At 46.2% G+C, this 18,350-nt stretch overlaps 3 protein-coding genes across 4 annotated transcripts; 2 read left to right on the forward strand and 1 right to left on the reverse strand.

Annotated features, from left to right (window-relative positions):
- Window positions 1-3,381: 3,381 nt before the first annotated feature.
- LOC112890788 lies at window positions 3,382-5,927 on the reverse strand. Its single transcript, XM_025957648.1, has 3 exons — window positions 5,707-5,927; window positions 5,456-5,623; window positions 3,382-3,656 (listed from the first exon to the last, which is right to left on the reverse strand). Exons 1-2 carry the CDS (start codon window positions 5,815-5,817, stop codon window positions 5,501-5,503), a joined length of 234 nt encoding a protein of 77 aa, XP_025813433.1. The 5' UTR covers window positions 5,818-5,927; the 3' UTR covers window positions 3,382-3,656; window positions 5,456-5,500.
- Window positions 5,928-9,363: 3,436 nt separating this feature from the next.
- LOC112888795 (protein N-terminal asparagine amidohydrolase) lies at window positions 9,364-13,224 on the forward strand. 2 transcript variants are annotated; one of them, XM_025955125.1, is made up of 9 exons: window positions 9,364-9,520; window positions 9,606-9,782; window positions 10,759-10,823; window positions 10,963-11,056; window positions 11,141-11,179; window positions 11,290-11,475; window positions 11,759-11,937; window positions 12,464-12,583; window positions 12,802-13,224. In XM_025955125.1, the coding sequence occupies exons 1-9, from the start codon at window positions 9,461-9,463 to the stop codon at window positions 12,908-12,910; spliced, it is 1,029 nt and encodes a 342-aa protein (XP_025810910.1). In that variant the 5' UTR covers window positions 9,364-9,460; the 3' UTR covers window positions 12,911-13,224. The 2 variants fall into 2 exon arrangements, with proteins under 2 accessions (XP_025810910.1, XP_025810911.1); XM_025955126.1 differs by lacking the exons at window positions 10,759-10,823; window positions 10,963-11,056.
- A 748-nt stretch (window positions 13,225-13,972) lies between these two features.
- LOC112888796 (zinc finger CCCH domain-containing protein 44-like) lies at window positions 13,973-16,799 on the forward strand. Its single transcript, XM_025955128.1, has 3 exons — window positions 13,973-14,238; window positions 14,905-14,965; window positions 15,679-16,799. Exons 1-3 carry the CDS (start codon window positions 14,169-14,171, stop codon window positions 16,451-16,453), a joined length of 906 nt encoding a protein of 301 aa, XP_025810913.1. The 5' UTR covers window positions 13,973-14,168; the 3' UTR covers window positions 16,454-16,799.
- Window positions 16,800-18,350: the final 1,551 nt, after the last annotated feature.

Consider the following 18,350-nt stretch of genomic DNA (forward strand, 5'->3'; position numbering starts at 1 on the left):
GTCTGGGGGTCTTCAATTTCTTTCGCAATCGGGATGCAGATAATTGCCTAGCTGTGTACCGAGTGCTAGGTAACTAAGTTATGAATGCGACCTGGAAAAAATAAGGACAGCGACCCTTGCAACTGGATCGCCTACTAATTGCACATTGTTGCACTCTTGCTTGATCGTCGTTCTACCCTCGAGGGGGACTGAAAAGCCGGTCTGTCCTGAATAAGATCGACCTCCATATGGTTCCACAAATTAGATCACCGGTCTCGCACCATGGAATGCGCAGATGTGTTCTCTTTCATGGGCGCCGATTTAGTTAAGTGTCCCTTTCAGTGGACCTGCACGGCTGCACCCAATAATACTATGATTAACTTATTTAAGTTCACCAACGGCAAAGGATGTGAACAAACAGGTGGTTATGAATGTATATTGAGATGATAATTTCCTTGATGGGGATCTTGATTCGTCACTCTCTTCTATCCAAAGTCTTTGTTGGCTGTGAGCATTCAACCTGTGAATGCTGAGGCCGGAATTATCCTTAATCTAAAAAAAATCTAGAGTGTTTGTTAGTCTGGATGGGTGTTGCGATTAACAATATGCAGAGGTGTGTAAGCTGGCTGGCAGAAAACGACTCTTCCATAAGCTAATGTGCCCCTACGCTCTTAGGTTGCCTATTTTACAAGTACTATATGTTTTGCTTCCTTAAACAAGACCCAGTGGTGTTCTTTTATTGAGTATTTGAGTCTGAATTAGGAATTATTTTAGGGGTCTTGAAGGGTACTATATAAATTTATCAATAAAACAAAGTTATGGATCTTTTTGGTTCCATTTGGCACCATGTCAGACAATATACAAAAAACTTGGTACTTGTATTATGCATCTTATCACTAGAAAAAGAGCCTAGGATGTTATGCGCAATGGCTTCCTTTAATTGCATTGAAAAATTGCTTTCAGCATTAACTAAACGAGTGCACAACTTAACTCTCTGAAAGTCCCATATTCATCGCCTTTGTCTGCAAATATGTTACCTTTTGTCTAGCTGCCATTTTCATGGTTCAATTCAGTGAAGCGATAGGTTCATGCATCTCCCGTCTTTTCTACGGGTCTTTAAAAGATTTTTAACTGTTGAGACTCTTTTGCACCATCCCCATTATCCGTATCCCTCCCAACCAAAGTGTCCAAGATGTTTGATATCCATCACAGTCTCAACTTTTGGAAACTCCAAATATCAAATGCTGGTATCAGCTATGCGTCCAAAAGGGGTCTTTTGGACTGGTGTTTCTTTGTTTGTAGTAAACAGTTGTCTCCACCCAACCACCACGCAGAAAGGTTAGCTTTAGAAAATCATATAAGTGGATTCTTTTTAGTCAGTTTCAGAAGTCAGACGTTATCCTTGTTCATAAAACGAGAATTTGTAGATGGTTTCTGAACATTTTAGGGGTAGTTATTTCCTGTGTGAACTATGAGATGCGGTACTTAATTTAACAGTTCACATTGCTATCGCCTTCAAAGAAGTCAGACACACAAGATGCAGTAGTTAATTTAGCAATTTACATTGTACAGTTCTTTATCTGCTTTTGGGTATGAGTTACAAGGTTGAAAAAGGTTTTCTGACAACTAGGTAACAACTAAAAAAGGAAAAAGCAGTCAACTAACCAGATGATATTTTAGAGCCATCTAATTTACTATTAAAAATCACTAGTTGGAGAACCCCAAGTTGTTGTCCTTGAGGCTGTACCAACAGGCGGCTAACCACTGATGAATAATTTCCTTATCAAATTTATTGTCAAAAGAGATGCGCTAATAAAGTACCATGTTGGTATTGGTTGGATCCAAGCCCATGAACGAGAAATTTTAAGAAGAACCGCAATTATTCAACCATCGTGCCCTCAAGTTGTGATGTCATGGAGTGAACATCAGCGAGGCTCAATACTCTACACTTTAACATCAAGTGGAGAGTATTTCTTTTTGTTCTCGTGAATGATACATCTTTCTTTCTTTGTCATGTAACAATGATATGCACTTAATAAATTGTTGAAGGAATGCTATAAAAAAAAATCTGTCAACTGGATTTGTAGGTTGTTTTCTCACGACAATAATATAAACAGAAACAGGAAAAGTATATAAAAAAGAGGTTGATCGCAAAGTACAGTTACCTTGTGTTTGCTTCACCACGTTGCCATGCTTATAATTCTTCTCCATAAATAAACAAGTGTTCCTTGTGGAAAGAAAACCATTGAAGAAACCTTTTTCTCTGTAGAATGAAACGAAGTGCCTTGTATGCTCAACTGGGATGATGCATATGTGCTTGACCCAATTGTCAACTCATAATTAAAGGTGACATCTAAATATGAGAGTACTAAATGGCAAGTTGGTGGCACCAGACAATGACAGATGCAACCCTTCTGAATCCTGATCCTTCCTCCTGGCTTCCCCCCAATACACACAGGCAGGTACACGCCACCCATCTAAACCACTTTCCACTAGGGTTCTGGTGGTGGATGGCAGCGCCGACAAGGGCTGCGGCGGCACCTGTTTCGGTATGTTCGGTCCCCGTCAAGGAAGTAGAATAACTTGTCCCCAAAAAACCTGATCAGCAGTTGATGAGTGTCCTAAAAGATCAGTGCAGGGTGGCAAGGTGACAGGGCAGCTAACATAGCTAGGTGTGCTAGATGCAGGCAATAGTCGTTGCAAGAGCACGCGGCTTATTCGCAGACCAAGAAAACCACCAGCGGTTTGGATATCGGCAGCCAGGGCTTCCCTGGGATATGGGTTTCACTGCAGTGGATGTGGATAGGCAACTGGCCGGCTACTGCAGCTGAAGAAAAGTTTAGTAGTAGCTGGTTAGTGGTGATGCTGGGCTGTTTGGTGCCACATGTTGAGATGTACGAACGCTGATTGCTCACATGATTGCAGAGAGCAAGAGTAATCAACACAATATGTTGTCAGAAAACACTATTGGCTGTCAATGTGAAACCATGCTTTTCCACCGGGAGTGACGGAGCAAGATAGATTGAAAAGCTAATGTCTGGAGTATAAGACCAAAGATCCTGACATGACTGAATTTGACGTCTTACACACTTTTCTCAATCACTGTCAGGGAGCCTGCGGAGGGAAATAATAATGTAGAAATTTCAAAGGAAATGACTAAATTCACGCAGCAATGAAAGAAACAAAATTACAGGGCCAAAGATATTGCTTATTATACATTTGATGGAGATTCCTTGCTACTACTCCATGTTTGTTTCATGAAATATTTTGCTTTTACAGCCACTTGTTACTTCAGATGGTGACATACAAAGAGGAGCTAAAAGAATCTGGCCAGAGACTTTTCTAGAAAAAAAAAAGTGCAGGGAACTGCAGGCAGGATAAAAGGATCATGCGAAAATGATGGGTACCACAAAACCATCAATTGTTCAATCCTTCCTTCCTTGCACAGATATTGTTGATAAGATCACAATTTTTATATAGCAGTAGGTACAGATAGACATCGAAGCATGTGCATATTTAACTTCCACACAAATAACCCATACCTCACACTCCAACAGTGTGGTGCGGTTTTCTTCTAATCAGAAAAGATCACAACAAGCCAAAAGTACATGTCGATCTTCTGTCTCTACCTCTGAAGAAAGAGAGTTGACTCCTGTGCCCCAGTGCACTATGTTACTCTGCAAAAGGGCATGCATAAAAATTGGTTTAATTCCATCTGAATAAGTTAAACTCGTGTGCATTCAGGATGGAATGAGAAAGGCTATCAGGGATGATTACGGATGAAGCATAATATGATAAAGAACTATCATCAGCACTGCAGGAAGAACTACTCTGATGGAAAGAAGTGTACTATGTAGAGGAAACATCAAGTGCAAATCATTATATTTGTGAACATGTTACTAAGCACAAACTCAATCTAGTCCATTGGATCTAATCTGAATGGCTCAAATGAGAGGTGGGAATCCAACATCCTAATCCAGCCCAAGTGGGACGAGGTAATTCCACCCTTCATTTTGTTCATTTAGATTACATCCAATGAGTTAAGTTGAGCTTGTAAATATGATCACCTATATAGTTATGTGCACATAGTACTTTTGTGGGAATTTTTTTGGGTATTGTAGTCTTCTATAGATTCCTAGTGAATTCTAGTACTCATAAACCGCTGTATTAGGACCCTGATACAATCAGAAAGTAGCCGATTTAGGGATGAGCCATGACAAGAGGAAATTGTGCAAATAGAAAGAGGCCCTTTTCAGAACCTCAACAGTAAAAAACCATAGTAGTCTTAAATTGACAAATCACAAATTTGCAGATGTGTTGCTGCTCTTGTCAATGCATAGCGCAGGTACCTATCACTAGCTTTTGGCATTTACCTACATCTTTATCTTACTGCGAGCATGCATAGGATTAATCAGTTGGGAACTTGACTAACTGTCAATTTTACAGCATTAATCATTCCCAGAGTTCAGAAAGGGAGGGGGGGATGCATGTAGCCAGAGAGTAATAGCACTCCCGATTTCAACTGTCTGCAAAATATATCTACTAGTGGTGACCATTTAAAGTGCAAAAGTTGGAGAGCTGAATTCTCTTCAATAATTTCAGCCTTCCATTGAGCAATCAAGCACCGTGTAAGAAAAGATATATACCATTTCAGGCTTTAAGCACCTACTCATTACAGGTTTGTTCCTTGGGAAGACCTTCAGTAATTTTTCTCTATTCAATTTGTGCATTGTCTTGTCAGCAGAATGAGGCCTGAAAACTTTATTAACCTTTTATGTTATTACCAGGCCCCCATCCTTGCAAGAGGTGTTCTATTCTTGAATGATCCAGGAAGGACAAAAGTTTTCTGTTGCTGTTGTGTGGCCCAATGAGGCACAATACCAAGATTTAAGCAAAATGTTAACCTAATTTTAGCACTTCCATGCGATGATCCAAAAAAGGAATTTGACAATTGAATAATATCAAGGCCATTGACATTACCAGGCTTAACCATTTGTTGATTTGCTCCATGCACATATCTCCATTAGTTTGGGCTAGAAATTTATCAAGGGCTGGTTTGGGCACAAACCAAGCACACCCGCTAATGCCACACTATTCGACTACCACATTAAGCCACACTTATTGACTACCTCGGACAGGATAGCTCATTCTATAACCTATGCTTAGTTGTTTACACTTCAATCCAGAAGAACCAAAGCCCTATACCTCTTCAGGGCATCAACCATAATACTGGCAGGGTTGTTTATTAGCAAGGCATGAGTGCACTAACATAGGATACTTTGGCTGCATCAGATGACTATGTGCGCCTGAACAGAATGTACAGACTAAAGCCAGCGAACCAGCTCACAGTCCAATGACCTTAAACTGAACAATGCTAGCTAAATGGGGTCCAAAATGGCCAAAATTTCCCCCATCAAATTCAACTTTACCTCACACAGCACCCTCAGAAAAGCAAGCTAGTAGTAGCATCTCGTACCTAACAATTCAGCGAAGCGAGCACGCGCACGAGGAGAGAAGAATGTCACGAGTCGGGGAGGAGCTGGGCCTTGTCCTCCCGCTGCGCCTCGTCCTGCAGCTGCTGCGCCTCCCTGGCCTTGGCGAGCATGTGCGCCTCGTACCGCCGCAGCCTCTCCTCCATCCTCGCCTGCACGAGAAGCGCGGGGGGTGAGCACTCGAGGAAGCGGAGGCGGCGCGAGACACGGGGCAGGGCGAGATCGGGCGTGCTGCCTTGTAGGAGGTCTCGACGCGGTGCATGACGTAGAATCCGAGCGCGCCGCCGAGGATGGTTCCGGCCATCACGCGCACGTACGCCCACCGCCGCGACCCCGGCGGCGCCATCGCTCACCCGTCACCGACCTGCCACCGCGTCGCCTTCCGCCGCCGCCGCCGTGACTGGAAAGGGTGCGAGAGGAGCGAGAGATCGGGGAGACGGGCAGCAGGCGCGTCGGGCCGAGACGAGGACAAGGTGGGCTGATAGTTTCCAGCGCACTGGGCTGACGCTCTGGTCCGCGATCCTCTTTTGCACTGATCCAGGCCGGTCCATCAGCCCAGCAACTAAGCCAGCTCATCAGGAAAGGCGGCCCGTTGAGTATGGGCTGGCTCCGTGGCGGGCCGGGCAGAACAAATGCAAGATGAGCTGCTTCTTCCACACACGGGGGCTGGATGGAAAAGCATTTTTTATCTTACGCACTACATTGCAAATTTCTACCATACTACGTTCTGCTTTTCCTAATTGCAAGGACCTCATTTATAGTTAGGGGTGGAGCCAGGAATTACACATAGGGGGGCCGAACACGAACTATAGACATACCCAATCGCAAGGGTAAAACAAAGAATTATATATAAAAATTAAACTCATGTTGTTTCTTGTTGATTTTATCTTTGAGAGCTTTTCTCGCAGTTCAGGCTTTAAATATAATGATGCACAAAAATAAATATTTATAAAATCAATAAAGTTTTCCTTATACAAAATTCCTCATGACTTGTAAAATAAGCAAGATGTTTTACTTTTAGGTTTAATGATACTTTCACGGTTACCCGGAAAAAATAATGATACTTTCACGATTAATACATAATATATTTCCCACATTACACAAATTCAATATGTGCTTGGAAAGATAAAATAAATTGAATCTAAGATTTAGAAATAAGAATTGCTAACTATTTCCTAAAGCTAATCAACATAATTCCACCACTGTTTATAGTGCTAAAAAAACTACCAAAAGATAGAAAGTGATTAATAGAATAATAGCCTGGTCACATGGGCTAACAGAGAATTATCTTCAACTGAACCCATACTGAATGTTAAAAAAACAATTCAGAGGGTAACAATGAAATAAGGAAGGGGACGCGGATACAGGAGAGGATCGCGTGACGTGACTGGCTGCTGCGGATTGGCGCGGACGTCGGTCGAGTAAGGACGCGGACGCGGTAAGAAAAGCCGTGGTTCTTGGCAGAAACATCTTATAACTCGTATTTTTTATGGGTTTGGTACCTTTTTCCACCTCCCTTAGGCTATCTCCAGCGGCATGCTCTAAACCGATCTGTTCTCTATTATGGAGGACACTGTAACTCCTCTACCGCTCCACCGATGCTCTCTATACCGTACGGTAAAATGGAGGAGGTGCTTTGCGTCCCGCACAGAGGCGGGCATGACCGGCGTCCTCCATCCCGGTCGCGCGAGAGATGCTGCGGGAGGCGGGAGGTGGGGCACGAGAGATGCGGCGGGGCGCGGGGCGGCGCTGCGTGAGGGGCGCGCGGCGGCAGGCGGAGGGCGGAGGGGCGGGCGGAGGAGGCGGGCGGAGGCGGCGAGGGGCGCGGAGGAGGCGGGCGGAGGAGGCGGGCGGAGGCGGCGAGGGGCGCGGAGGAGGCGGGCCGAGGCGGCGGGCGGAGGAGGCGGAGGCGGCGGGCGGAGGCGGCGAGGGGCGCGGAGGAGGCGGGCGGAGGCGGCGCGGGGCGCGAGCGGAGGCGCAAGTGGAGGCGCGGGAGGCGGCAGAGGCGCGGGCGGGGGCGGCGGGCGGAGGGGCGGAGGCGGCAGAGGGGCGCGGGAGGAGGGCGGCGAGCGGAGGCGCGAGCGGAGGCGTGGGAGGAGGGCGGCGCTGCGGGAGGGCCGGCGGGGGAAACGGAGGTTGGAAGAAAGGGTGGAAAAGTAAGTTTGTGGGGTATAAAAGATGGAAATAGAGGATATCGTTGGAGTTAAGTTTGGTATAGAGAATGAGGTTGATACGGAGGAAAAAGATAGAGGATGTGATTTGGAGGATATCGCTGCAGATAGCCTAAGTCGGACAGATGGATTCGGCATGAGAGGTACGGTGAATACAGTACAAGAAATATTTTCAAAAAATTCGTTCAACAGTATTATAGTATAGATTAATAAATCCAACCCGTCTCAGCTTAGAAAAATCAGTGATTCAGAGCAGCTCTCTGACCGAGTGACCGTCATACCTGTTCAGATTCACCAGAAGTTTCCTACTAGCATGTTCGAAACTCAAACCTGCCCCCACAGGGGAGAAGCAGCGAGAGCTAAGGAAGGTTGGCCTCGGCTGCTCTGATCATCATCATCATCGTAGGACGCCAGGCCCCGGTGATTAGCATCAAACACCAGCCCTCTCCTAGACCTATCAGAACAGGCCATGCAAGCCAGACAGCAAGAGGCATCTCATCTCATCCCGGTGGCAATGGACACGGTCGTCTTCGTCCGTCAGTCTGCAGCGCCGTCCGTCCACACGGAATGTTCAGGTGCTGCTGCGCAGGCTCTCTAGATGCTTCATTTATTAGCTCGGGTACAGTCTGGTGAGGTTTCTGGCGGGACGAACCACCCATCATTTAGCTCAGCGTCACCCTCAGCCCCTCATCATCCGGATCAGCTTCGTGTGGTGTTTATGCTTGGACTGACGCGCCGATGCGATCCGGTCGAATCGGATCCGTGATGAGTCCATTTCATGATGAGAATTGACCAATTGGGAAGCAAACAAAGCTCCGGAGGGAGGCAAACGTGGAAGCTTTTTACGCGATCTTGCACTGATAATCACAGGTGCGAGACGCGTGTCAGAGAAAGGCGCAAGCCGGTCAAAATTAGGAGTTCCCCTTCCCCGTGCTGCACTTCTTTTTTAGAGAGATCAAATCCTAGCCGTTGACTGATATAATGGTCTTCTGCAAAAGTAAAAAGAAATCTGTATAACTGCTTTTGAACTAATGAAAAACATAGACAAACTACAAATCATTCCGCGTGGTCAATCACGTACCGGGAATCGAGTGGAACACCTATATAAACAAATCACACATGTAACTAAAATTATCGGAGCACCAGCCCGTCATTCTTTCTTTTCTTTAAACAATAAATTCATATTTTTCTAAATATATTATGAACGCATATATATATTTGTATACACAAACGTCAACTCGCTACTAGCCATATAGTTTGTTGTGGTATGGAAAGAAAATACGACAAAAACATAAGTACGACCGTGTGAGAAAGAAATAGTATTTTGAATTTGTGATTCGGCGTATCTGGTAGAGCTCCGTGTGATTCTGATTCTCTATAGGAGCTAATTCTCTAAGAGAAATGACTCTATAGCTGAGAATGGTTCTTTTTTATTCTCTAGTATAAATTTTTAAAATTAGGATGGAGATAGTTCACTTTACAGAATCAGCAGAAAGTCACTTCTGTAAAATAACTCTTGGCAGAGCTTCTGCTGAATTCAGCAGAGAATCACCTCTGGCAGCTCTGCCACACCAAATGCACCTTAACTAAACATTTTTTGTTACGTTTTCTTTTAATTGACTACATACCCCTGCGAGTCAGCGACCGAATGCTTATCCTTCGATCCTGCTAAGCTGAAAACCTAAAAACCACACCTGAAAACTACGTGCACGACCAAGCTTGGAACTTCGTTCCCTTGCAGCTTGCACCTGCACGACTTTTTTTGGAGTCCGAGCCACCCTTTCCAGCTCCCCTCCGACTCGGACGGTCGCCGGCGCCATGCTCCTCGTGGACGGCGAGCCCGTCCTCTCCACCTCCGCCGCCGCCGCCTCCCGCACGGTGCGCGCGCTGCCCGCTTTTGACGAGCTCGTCTGCGTGCGATTCCGTCTCTCTGATCCTACGGCGCCCGGTCTGTCTCTTGCAGGGGGCCGTCGGGGTGGAGCTCGTGGCGGCGCTCGCGGGGCACCCCGGGCTCCGCGACGCGGCCGACCGGCTCAAGGCCACATCGGAGACGCGGATCTCCGCGGGGCGGGAGGGGGCGCCGAGGCACGTCTACGTCTTCCAGCGGGAGTACGCCACGGTGGATCCGGCTCGCGTCGAGGTGCGTGCAGAGACTAAAGAGGGTCGCCGCTTTCTGATCGCCTCAGCCTTTCGCGGGTTTGATCGAGTAGAATGGGGGAATTCGTGGCTCGTTCGTCTATTCCCCCGGGCCCCAGCCTTTTGGGTGAGAAAAATGGGGATCTTGGGAGGTTACGGAGTGAGTTTCGTATGTACCTGATGATGCGTGGTTCAGTAACCAACCAGTTGTGCCGTAAAGGTGAATTTTGTTTTCCTGGGCCAAATCATTTGTGCTGCTGTCGAGAGAATCAGAGAAAGGTGTGAGTTTCTGAAGCGGTGGAGGAGTTCTTGGTAGTTTCAGTTCACACGATTTGGGAATTGCTTTGGGGCAAAGCTGAGGCCTTTCATGGGGGGAAGGATAAAGTGGGGATTCTTGTGCTGGGAGCTTTTGGGGCATTGTCAGTGCTTCCTGCTGCTTTCTGGTAAAATTGGGGGTTTGTCATTCATCTTAGGTACCCTTTATACTTTTTATTATTCGATTTTGTAGGTTTCTATGTCTCCTGTGAATACATTTCCTTAGTTCTGATGTTCTACTATTTGAACCAGACCTTTTGGTGACCTTGGAGCAGTCTGTTTGATGTCCTGTTCTATTCGTCTGCCTGATTTGGTCTAACATGATTCTTTCTGAAAAGTGATTATACGATAGTATGCATGCTGTCTTTAGCTGTAAATGTTTGATGAGTAAGGATATAAGCTGCATTGGATTAGAATGCCAATATGTGGATTCCAATCTTACTTTGCAGTTGCATTTACATTAGAGCTTGTTCATGAACAGTTGCTAGCTTGCTATAGCTGGTTGCTGCTGCCTATTTTGTTTAATCTGTGTTGCCGCAAAGTTGACATCGTGGAACTTGTTCTGGTTATTGAGTCTTGTTTCTGAAGTGGTTTGAGGTTTCTATGTTATGCATGCCATTCAAGTTCCAATTATACATGGGTTAATATGTTCTTTGCATTTATAGTTAGTGGGCACAGACGAGGCTACTACATGCATTGGTGTTGTAATTCGCAACAACAGGACTGGAATGTAAGTGAAAAGGAAGTGAACATTTATTTAATCCCGTAAGACTTCAGTTTCTATTGAAATTCACAACTCTTGTGTTTCCGAATGCACTGAAAGCTTAGGGCATTTGATGATGCCTTTGATCTTCCATTGTCTGATCCAGAACCTCCGTTAGCCATATGGATTTCCCAAAAATTGTGGAGGGAGGGCTCAAACAGATGTTAGAATTACTTGGTGATGACAATGCACCACTTGATGTTTGTATCTTTAACTACAATTTATCCATAGCATATATATAGTACGCACCTTGTTTAGCCATTCTCACTAGCACTTAACTGCAGGTTCACCTTATTGGTGGCTTTTCTGATGCTTCCACAAAGGTTGAATCCAGAACGTATTGACTGTTCACCATTTTGTTTAGTATTTATTTCTCTTTTTTGTTGCATGATACAAGAAATTGTGGAACCAATTACCATGATTCACTCCGCAGGTAGTCCGTTCCTCTGGAAAGAAGCACATCAAACAGGAAGGGTATTCCTATCCACTATGTTGCAAAATAGTTGAAGTGCTGCATAAGTCCCAGCAACAATTCCATCTCCGGTCCTTCTGTGTCCTTGAGAATAACACAACAACTGATTCACTTGGGAATACACTACCAGTAATCGGTGGATTTGTGGTTAGTGATTTCTCTCCTCAGCATCCATTACAGTTTCGGTTGATAATTTCTGGTGACGATTGACACCACACTAGTTAAAAGTAGAACGCAACAGTCTTCATGTTTTTACATAACGGCCTTTGAAGGATAATCCAAAGTGATGAAGTTCTGCATTCCCCCTTTTCATTTCTGTATTTGTTGTGTACCCAAAGTATTCAGATATATAATACAGCTTAAGAACCATGAATTTGGAAATACTCCTCTTGGGATTATTTGTTCTCATGAGCCCACCTACCGCCTTCAGGTTCAAACCACTTCTGGAGTTGTCACACCAGCAAGCTTTGACATGAATTCAAGGTGTCCAGATGAAGTTGTCAGGAGAATTCGCGTCAGTGTTTGTTCTTATGATCCAACATGGCAAGGAAGGTTACTGGAGACTTATGATACTCAGTGTGATGTTTTTCGAATCGCACCTGCCTGCTGGTATCTTAAATTCTCCAACCCATTACATATGCTTAAAGAAATCTTTGACGTTGTTATTTACATGTTTCAAACTCTTTGTATTTAAAACTAAGTGCCCCCTTAACTTTGAGCGATTGTTTACTAGTTACATAAACAGATGTTTTTTGCCTAGTTAAATCTTCCTAAATTCCACAGGATAAATAGTAGGCAAAAGCTTCTCTTAGTGCCATAGGACAATTCTAAATGGATGTTCCAACAATGGTACTTCCCCTTTGTTTAGTGCCTCTTCACGTGAAAAGTTCCGTTGTAGCTTTGTCATGTTCTTGTTGATCCTTCGCATTTTGAATCCCATTTGGAACTACAAAATCACATTTTGCTTCACTATATGAAGTATTCGTGTTATGAAGTATATAAATTGCAACTAGAAAGCGTTGCGGTAAATAGCCTAAGAACACATGATATCAGTACTAAAAATACTTAGCTTCCACACCTCATTTGTTTTAAATTTTTCCTGATCATAAATCTATGCCTCCTTGTTGTCATGTAGGATGCCAAATTGGGCCGATATAGCATCCTCACTTAACCAGCTCTCAGATTCTGAAGTCCTGATGCAATGCTCCACCTCTCCAGCTGCAGAACCACCTCATTTTGTGGAAAATGAAAGAAGGTTCATATATCTACAAAATAGATTCCCCTCTACTTTTTTTCCAGATCGTAAATAGGATATTTCTAAGCTCCTTCTATTTATCATTTAATTGGTTTGTGACTTACGATTAGCTAATCATCATCATGATTTAAGCCATGCAAAATTTCGCAGGAAAAAGGATCTCACTGTGGTTTATGCTTTCCTTGAGTGTCTTCAGTCTGTACATTTTCTTGATGCAGGATCTGGAAATACTTGATCAATAACCCAGACTGGGAAGAGACGTTCCCCAAGCACAAGCCCCGGGTCTTCCATAGGACCAGCGACGGAAGCTGGTCAAGGTACTCATAGTGCAAGCCAAGGTGTTGCATCGCTCTGTTATCACTGGTGCCCGCACACATGGAACCGGGAGAGTCTCCTCCCCCTCCCTTGATTGGAACAGCAAAGATTATGTTCACCCACAAAAGTTTTCTTCACGCTGGGACCCGCGCCTCCGCTAAACATTTCTTCACAGCGCCATTTTACTTCACCTAGTTACCACCAGGAGTCCATGGTAGGAGATTGACTGAAGGATTTGTGTGAATTTTTCAAAAAGATGTGTGGAATACGGTTTGAACTCTTGATTCTCTGAATTTCATGTGTTAAGCTTGGCTGGTTGGTACGAATGTCATGTGTTAAGGATTTTGTGATTCTTAGGGCGTGTTCGTTTCCGGGTACCTAAACTTTAGAGGGGTCACATCAAAGAGAATCTTATCATTTAGAAGTATTAAATAAAGTCTAATTACAAAACTAATTGCAGAACCCTAGTGCTAATTCGCGAGACGAATCTAATAAGGTATATTAGTCCATGATTAGCGAATAATTACTGTAGCATCACTGTGCCAAATTATGGATTAATTAGGCTCATTAAATTTGTCTCGCGAATTAGCACCTAGCTGTGCAAAAAGTTTTATAAACAGATTTTATTTAATACTTCTAAATAGCAAGATTCTCTTTGATATGATGGGTCTAAAGTTTAGATAGCAGGAAACGAACAGGCCCTTAGTTTTCCATCAAAGAGTCCATAGCCTTGAATGCCCTAGCTCGAGATTTTCACCGGCTCAGCTGGCAGGTGATCGAAATTTTAAATGCCCAATGCGGAAGGAAATTGCGATGGGACAATGGCAAATGTTTTTTCTTTAGTTTCGATGTTTTTTTATTTTTTTCTTTTGGAAAATGAAATGTAGGGGAAACCCCAATCTCGAGGCGAATCCTGCGCGGCACACAGACTCCTAGGCCGTAGCCAGCCGAGCCGCCACGGCACCGCGGATGGAAACGGATCCTCTGGCGTTGCCACTGACGTGTGGGCCCGTCCATCGTGGTCCCACATGCCAGTGGACCCAACCCGATTTAACCCAGCCCTGGAGCTGAACCCTACTCCCGACCCGTCCTTACCCATCTGGTTTGCGGCCGCCGCGTCCCTGGTTCGTTCGGGCCTCGCGCTGCGGCTACCCTCTCCACCTCTCTCCTCCACCCGCCGCCCCCGCGAGAGCGAAACCCTAGCTAGGGTTCTACCCGCCGCCGCCGCCCCCGTCGGCTAGTGCTCGCGCGCTCTTCCACCGAGCTCGCTATGGAAGCCGGCCGCAAGCGGGCCGCGCCCGAGGGCGCCAACGGCGCGGGCGGCCCCAAGCGCTCGAGAGGTGAGCGGCTTCTCGAGCTCTCTCGGTTTGGCTGTTGCTGTATTGTGGGTTAGGCTCGGTAGGGTTTCTAGCTGCGCGTCGTTGGGTGGATCTGCGGTCCGCCGTTCGCGGCTTGGATGCAAGCTGCGGGGATCCGTGGGTTTTGCTGCCGTTGCTGGAAGGGAGGGATCTGGAGTGCTTTGAGCTTGGAGTGGCCTAGATTTGTTTGTTTTTTTTCCTTTTCGATTGGTTTCCCGGGGAGCTGAAGGCTCTTAGCCGTTTAGGGATGTTGTAGGAATTTTGCTTCTAGAGATTTTGTTAGCCTCGAATAGTGCCGCAGTTGAGGTGCCGGATTGCTATTGCTACTGTTCTGGTTACATGAATCCTTCTGTCTGCCGCGTCAATTTTTTTTATGCTTCGCGCACTAGCTAGAATTGACACATGTAATGCTTCCAGTGCTTTTAGCAATTGCCAAAGAAAAGAAGAAGAAATCATTGGGGCATTGCTTGCATACTGGACAAGCAGACGTTATAGCAGCAGCATTGATGTTCTTCCTTGATCTTTTAATGTGGTGCCCTGTGTTTATTTAATGAATTTCTTTATCTATTCATTATTACTTTACCTATACACATATCTAGTAAAGCAACACATGATTAATTGGCGCAAGTAATAAATTTGGTGTAACAGAATCGGAGACAACTCAAATGGGTGTAGGAAGCAAATCCAAGCCGTGCACCAAATTTTTCAGGTTCTAATCTAACCTAAAATCAACTCCCACCTGGTAACATCTATTGCTATTTTACTATTCATTTCATCAATTAAAATTTTGCCATGTTGCTAAATGTTTTGATTGAGGCTAACAAATGGTTCGACCAAGATTCTGCTACAGGTTATTTTTGTCTAATCCGTGCTTAAGAACATTCAATGGAGTAAAATTTGGAACATACTGGTGTATATCACTGAAAATCTGAATGATGCAATGCAACAATGATTGTGAGGACATGAAACTTAATCTCAGATGAACAATCAGCCAGTTGTACCTGGAACAACTTGAAGAAATCGAGATAAGAAGATTAAGATGAATATACTGGCAATACTGCTTGGGACTGCAGTTCAAGTGCTTAATGAAATGTCTATTCACGTCTTCAATTACAGTTTCTTATTAATATGATTTAGGAGTGGTCAAACCACTAATACGCCTTCAAAGCTTGATTATGAATTGCATTTATATCAAACATAAATTGTCAATGAACTTCTAGTATCATGAACTTATTTTTTCATTTGTTGCATATCAATGTTAGAAATCATAGTATGTTTGCATTATTCAGCTGCATGTGACATGATCTCTTTAATCAACATGGGCTGAATTTGTGGATCATCAATTCATATGACAGTTCTTAGTTTATCAAATATGAATATATTTGCATGTTCAGTTGCTTATGCGATGTTTTCATTATGCAGCACTGCTGGTTGTCCCTTTGGTGCAAGTTGCCACTTTCTCCACAACTTCCCTGGCGGTTACCAGGCTGTTGCAAAGATGACCAACTTGGGAGGACCACCTGTTCCGGCTCCTCCTGGAAGAATGCCTATGGGACCTGGTGCTCCTGATGGCCCACCTTCACCTGCTGTGAAGACTCGCATGTGTAACAAGTACAACACTGCAGAAGGATGTAAATGGGGGAGCAAATGCCACTTTGCTCATGGAGACAGGGAGCTTGGAAAGCCCATGCAGATGGAAAACTCAATGGGAGCTCCTCCAATGGGACCAGGGCCCAACGGTCACTTTATGCCCCCACCAATGCCTGTCCCAGACATGGTTCCTCCATCAACATTTGGTGCTTCAGCCACAGCCAAGATCAGTGTGGACGCGTCACTTGCTGGTGCTATCATCGGGAAGGGTGGTACCAACACAAAGCATATATCCCGTGTGACTGGTGCCAAGTTAGCCATCCGGGACAATGAGGCCGATCCCAACCTTAAAAACATTGAGCTCGAGGGAACATTCGACCAGATCAAGCATGCTAGCGCAATGGTCACGGAATTGATTGTCCGCATCAGTGGTAAGGCCCCTCCACAAGCCAAGAACAACCCCGGCAGGGGTTCTCATGCCGGGGGCCCTGGAAGCAACTTCAAGACCAAGCTGTGTGAGAATTTCAACAAAGGCTCCTGCACGTTTGGGGACAGGTGCCACTTCGCCCATGGTGAAAGTGAACTGCGCAAACCTGCTGCTGCTTGATGGATATTCTTGTTGCCTGTTGTGGTTACTCTGCCCATGTATGGCTGAATAACACCAGAACTGTGCACAATCACTCATGTTGAAATGTGCTGTGCAAGCCTGATTCTGCCTGTGCTTCTTACTATGGCTTGTATTGCTCGTGCTGCTGTAACTGTGCGATAGAGATTCAGAATGACCGTCCACTAGGATTGTAGGATTACTCTATTTTGCTCTCCCTACCCTATCCTGCCTCCTATTTTTGTACCTTTTTTTAGGCACTTGTGGCTGGCGTATTATTGTGATTCCGTTGAGCTGAGAACTGTTGATCTTTGCTGATACCAGTATGTTGAATTTTTAGTCCGTTTCATGGAAGCCAAACTGGTGTTAGTGTGATTTCTGTAGGTGTTGAGATTGATAACACTTGTGGTTTGCTCCCGTCTACGCGACCTGTTATTGATATGTAACTTGATTCCTATTCTGAACCAGGGCTACACATGCTCAGATAAGGGAATAAATAGGGTAGCGTTTGGAATGGTTCCATTCTGAATTAGACGGATAGAATGGCTTTATCTCTACGTTTGGTTGGAAGTAGACATGGCAATGGATAAAATCCGCGGATAAGGGTACGTCTGCTTTATGTACCCTTATCCGCGAGCCAAAATTCATGTCCGCACCCGCGTCCGCCACCCGCCAAAATCATATCCGTGCCCGCTATCCACGGGTATCCCGTGCCCGCGGGCACGCCTGTGTACCTGCGGATGGGTGCCAGGGACACGCGGCAAGAGCACGACGCCTGGGAGCAGGATGGGGGTAGCGGCGTCACGCGTGCAAGGAGGAGGGGATGGTGGCGCACGCAGGAGGAGGGGACGGCGGCGCGCTCATGATGGGAGGAGGCCATGGCGGCGGTGCGTGCGCAGGGACGAGGGGACGACAGCGCGTGTGCGTTGGGAGGAGGGTGCTGCAGCGCCGGCAGGGAAGAGGAGGGGGCGGCGGCGCCCACAGGGAGGAGGGGACAATGGCGCTGGTAGGGAGGAGGAGGGGGTGGCGGCGCCAGCAAGGAGGGGGCAGCGGCGCCCGTAGAGCAGGAGCCGAGGGGGTGGCGCGCGCGTGCGCAGGGAGGAGGAGGAGGCGCCGGATGAGCGCCTGGGAGGGGGCGTGCGGCGGCGCCCAGGAGGCCATGAAGGAGAAGGACTGGAGAGTGCTATTGGCGGTCGGGTATTCGGGTGGCGGCCAGGACCAGGAGTGGGGATACGAGAGAAGAGGTGGGTGCGAGGGTGAAACCCTAAATCAAGTTTATATATTCGGGTATTTTGGACCCACATATCACCTCCTAAAGCAGGTTTGGCGGGTTTACGGGTGTGGATAGTATTTTTTCATGCCCGTGAGCAGATATCTGTCGGGTTTAAAATCGTACCCGCAGGCACAGATTTAAATTTGTACCACGCCTGGCAAATTTATTATCCACGGGCACGCGGATAATTTGTACCTGTTGCTATCTTTACATGGAAGGATGAATTAGACAGATAGAATGGCTCCGTCACTATGCTTGCAATTTTGTTTGGTCGGAGGGATAGGGACAGGGACGAGCATCAGCCGGCTCCTCTTCCGTTAACCCCCGTTTTGTGGGTCCACCTGTCATGCACCACCCTTCTCCCTCCCCTCCCCTCCCCTCCCTTCCCTTCCCGAGAGCAGCTTTCCCGCCGCCGCCACCGCATGCTCCCCGTCTTGCTTCGCTGCCCCTCCGCAGCAAGGCTGCTGCGCTGCCACAGCCAGCTCTCTCCGTGAGCAAGCTGCTGCCTAAATCGAGCGTGGTCACCAGAGAATCCATCATGCCACCGGCAAAATCGGAGCAGGCCACCAGGAACAGAAGCGGGGAATCGAGCGCGGCCGCCAGGAGGTCCGCCGCCGCCGGATTCGT

The sequence above is a fragment of the Panicum hallii genome, chromosome 4, assembly GCF_002211085.1.
Source record: "Panicum hallii strain FIL2 chromosome 4, PHallii_v3.1, whole genome shotgun sequence".
Classification (NCBI taxonomy): domain Eukaryota; kingdom Viridiplantae; phylum Streptophyta; class Magnoliopsida; order Poales; family Poaceae; genus Panicum; species Panicum hallii.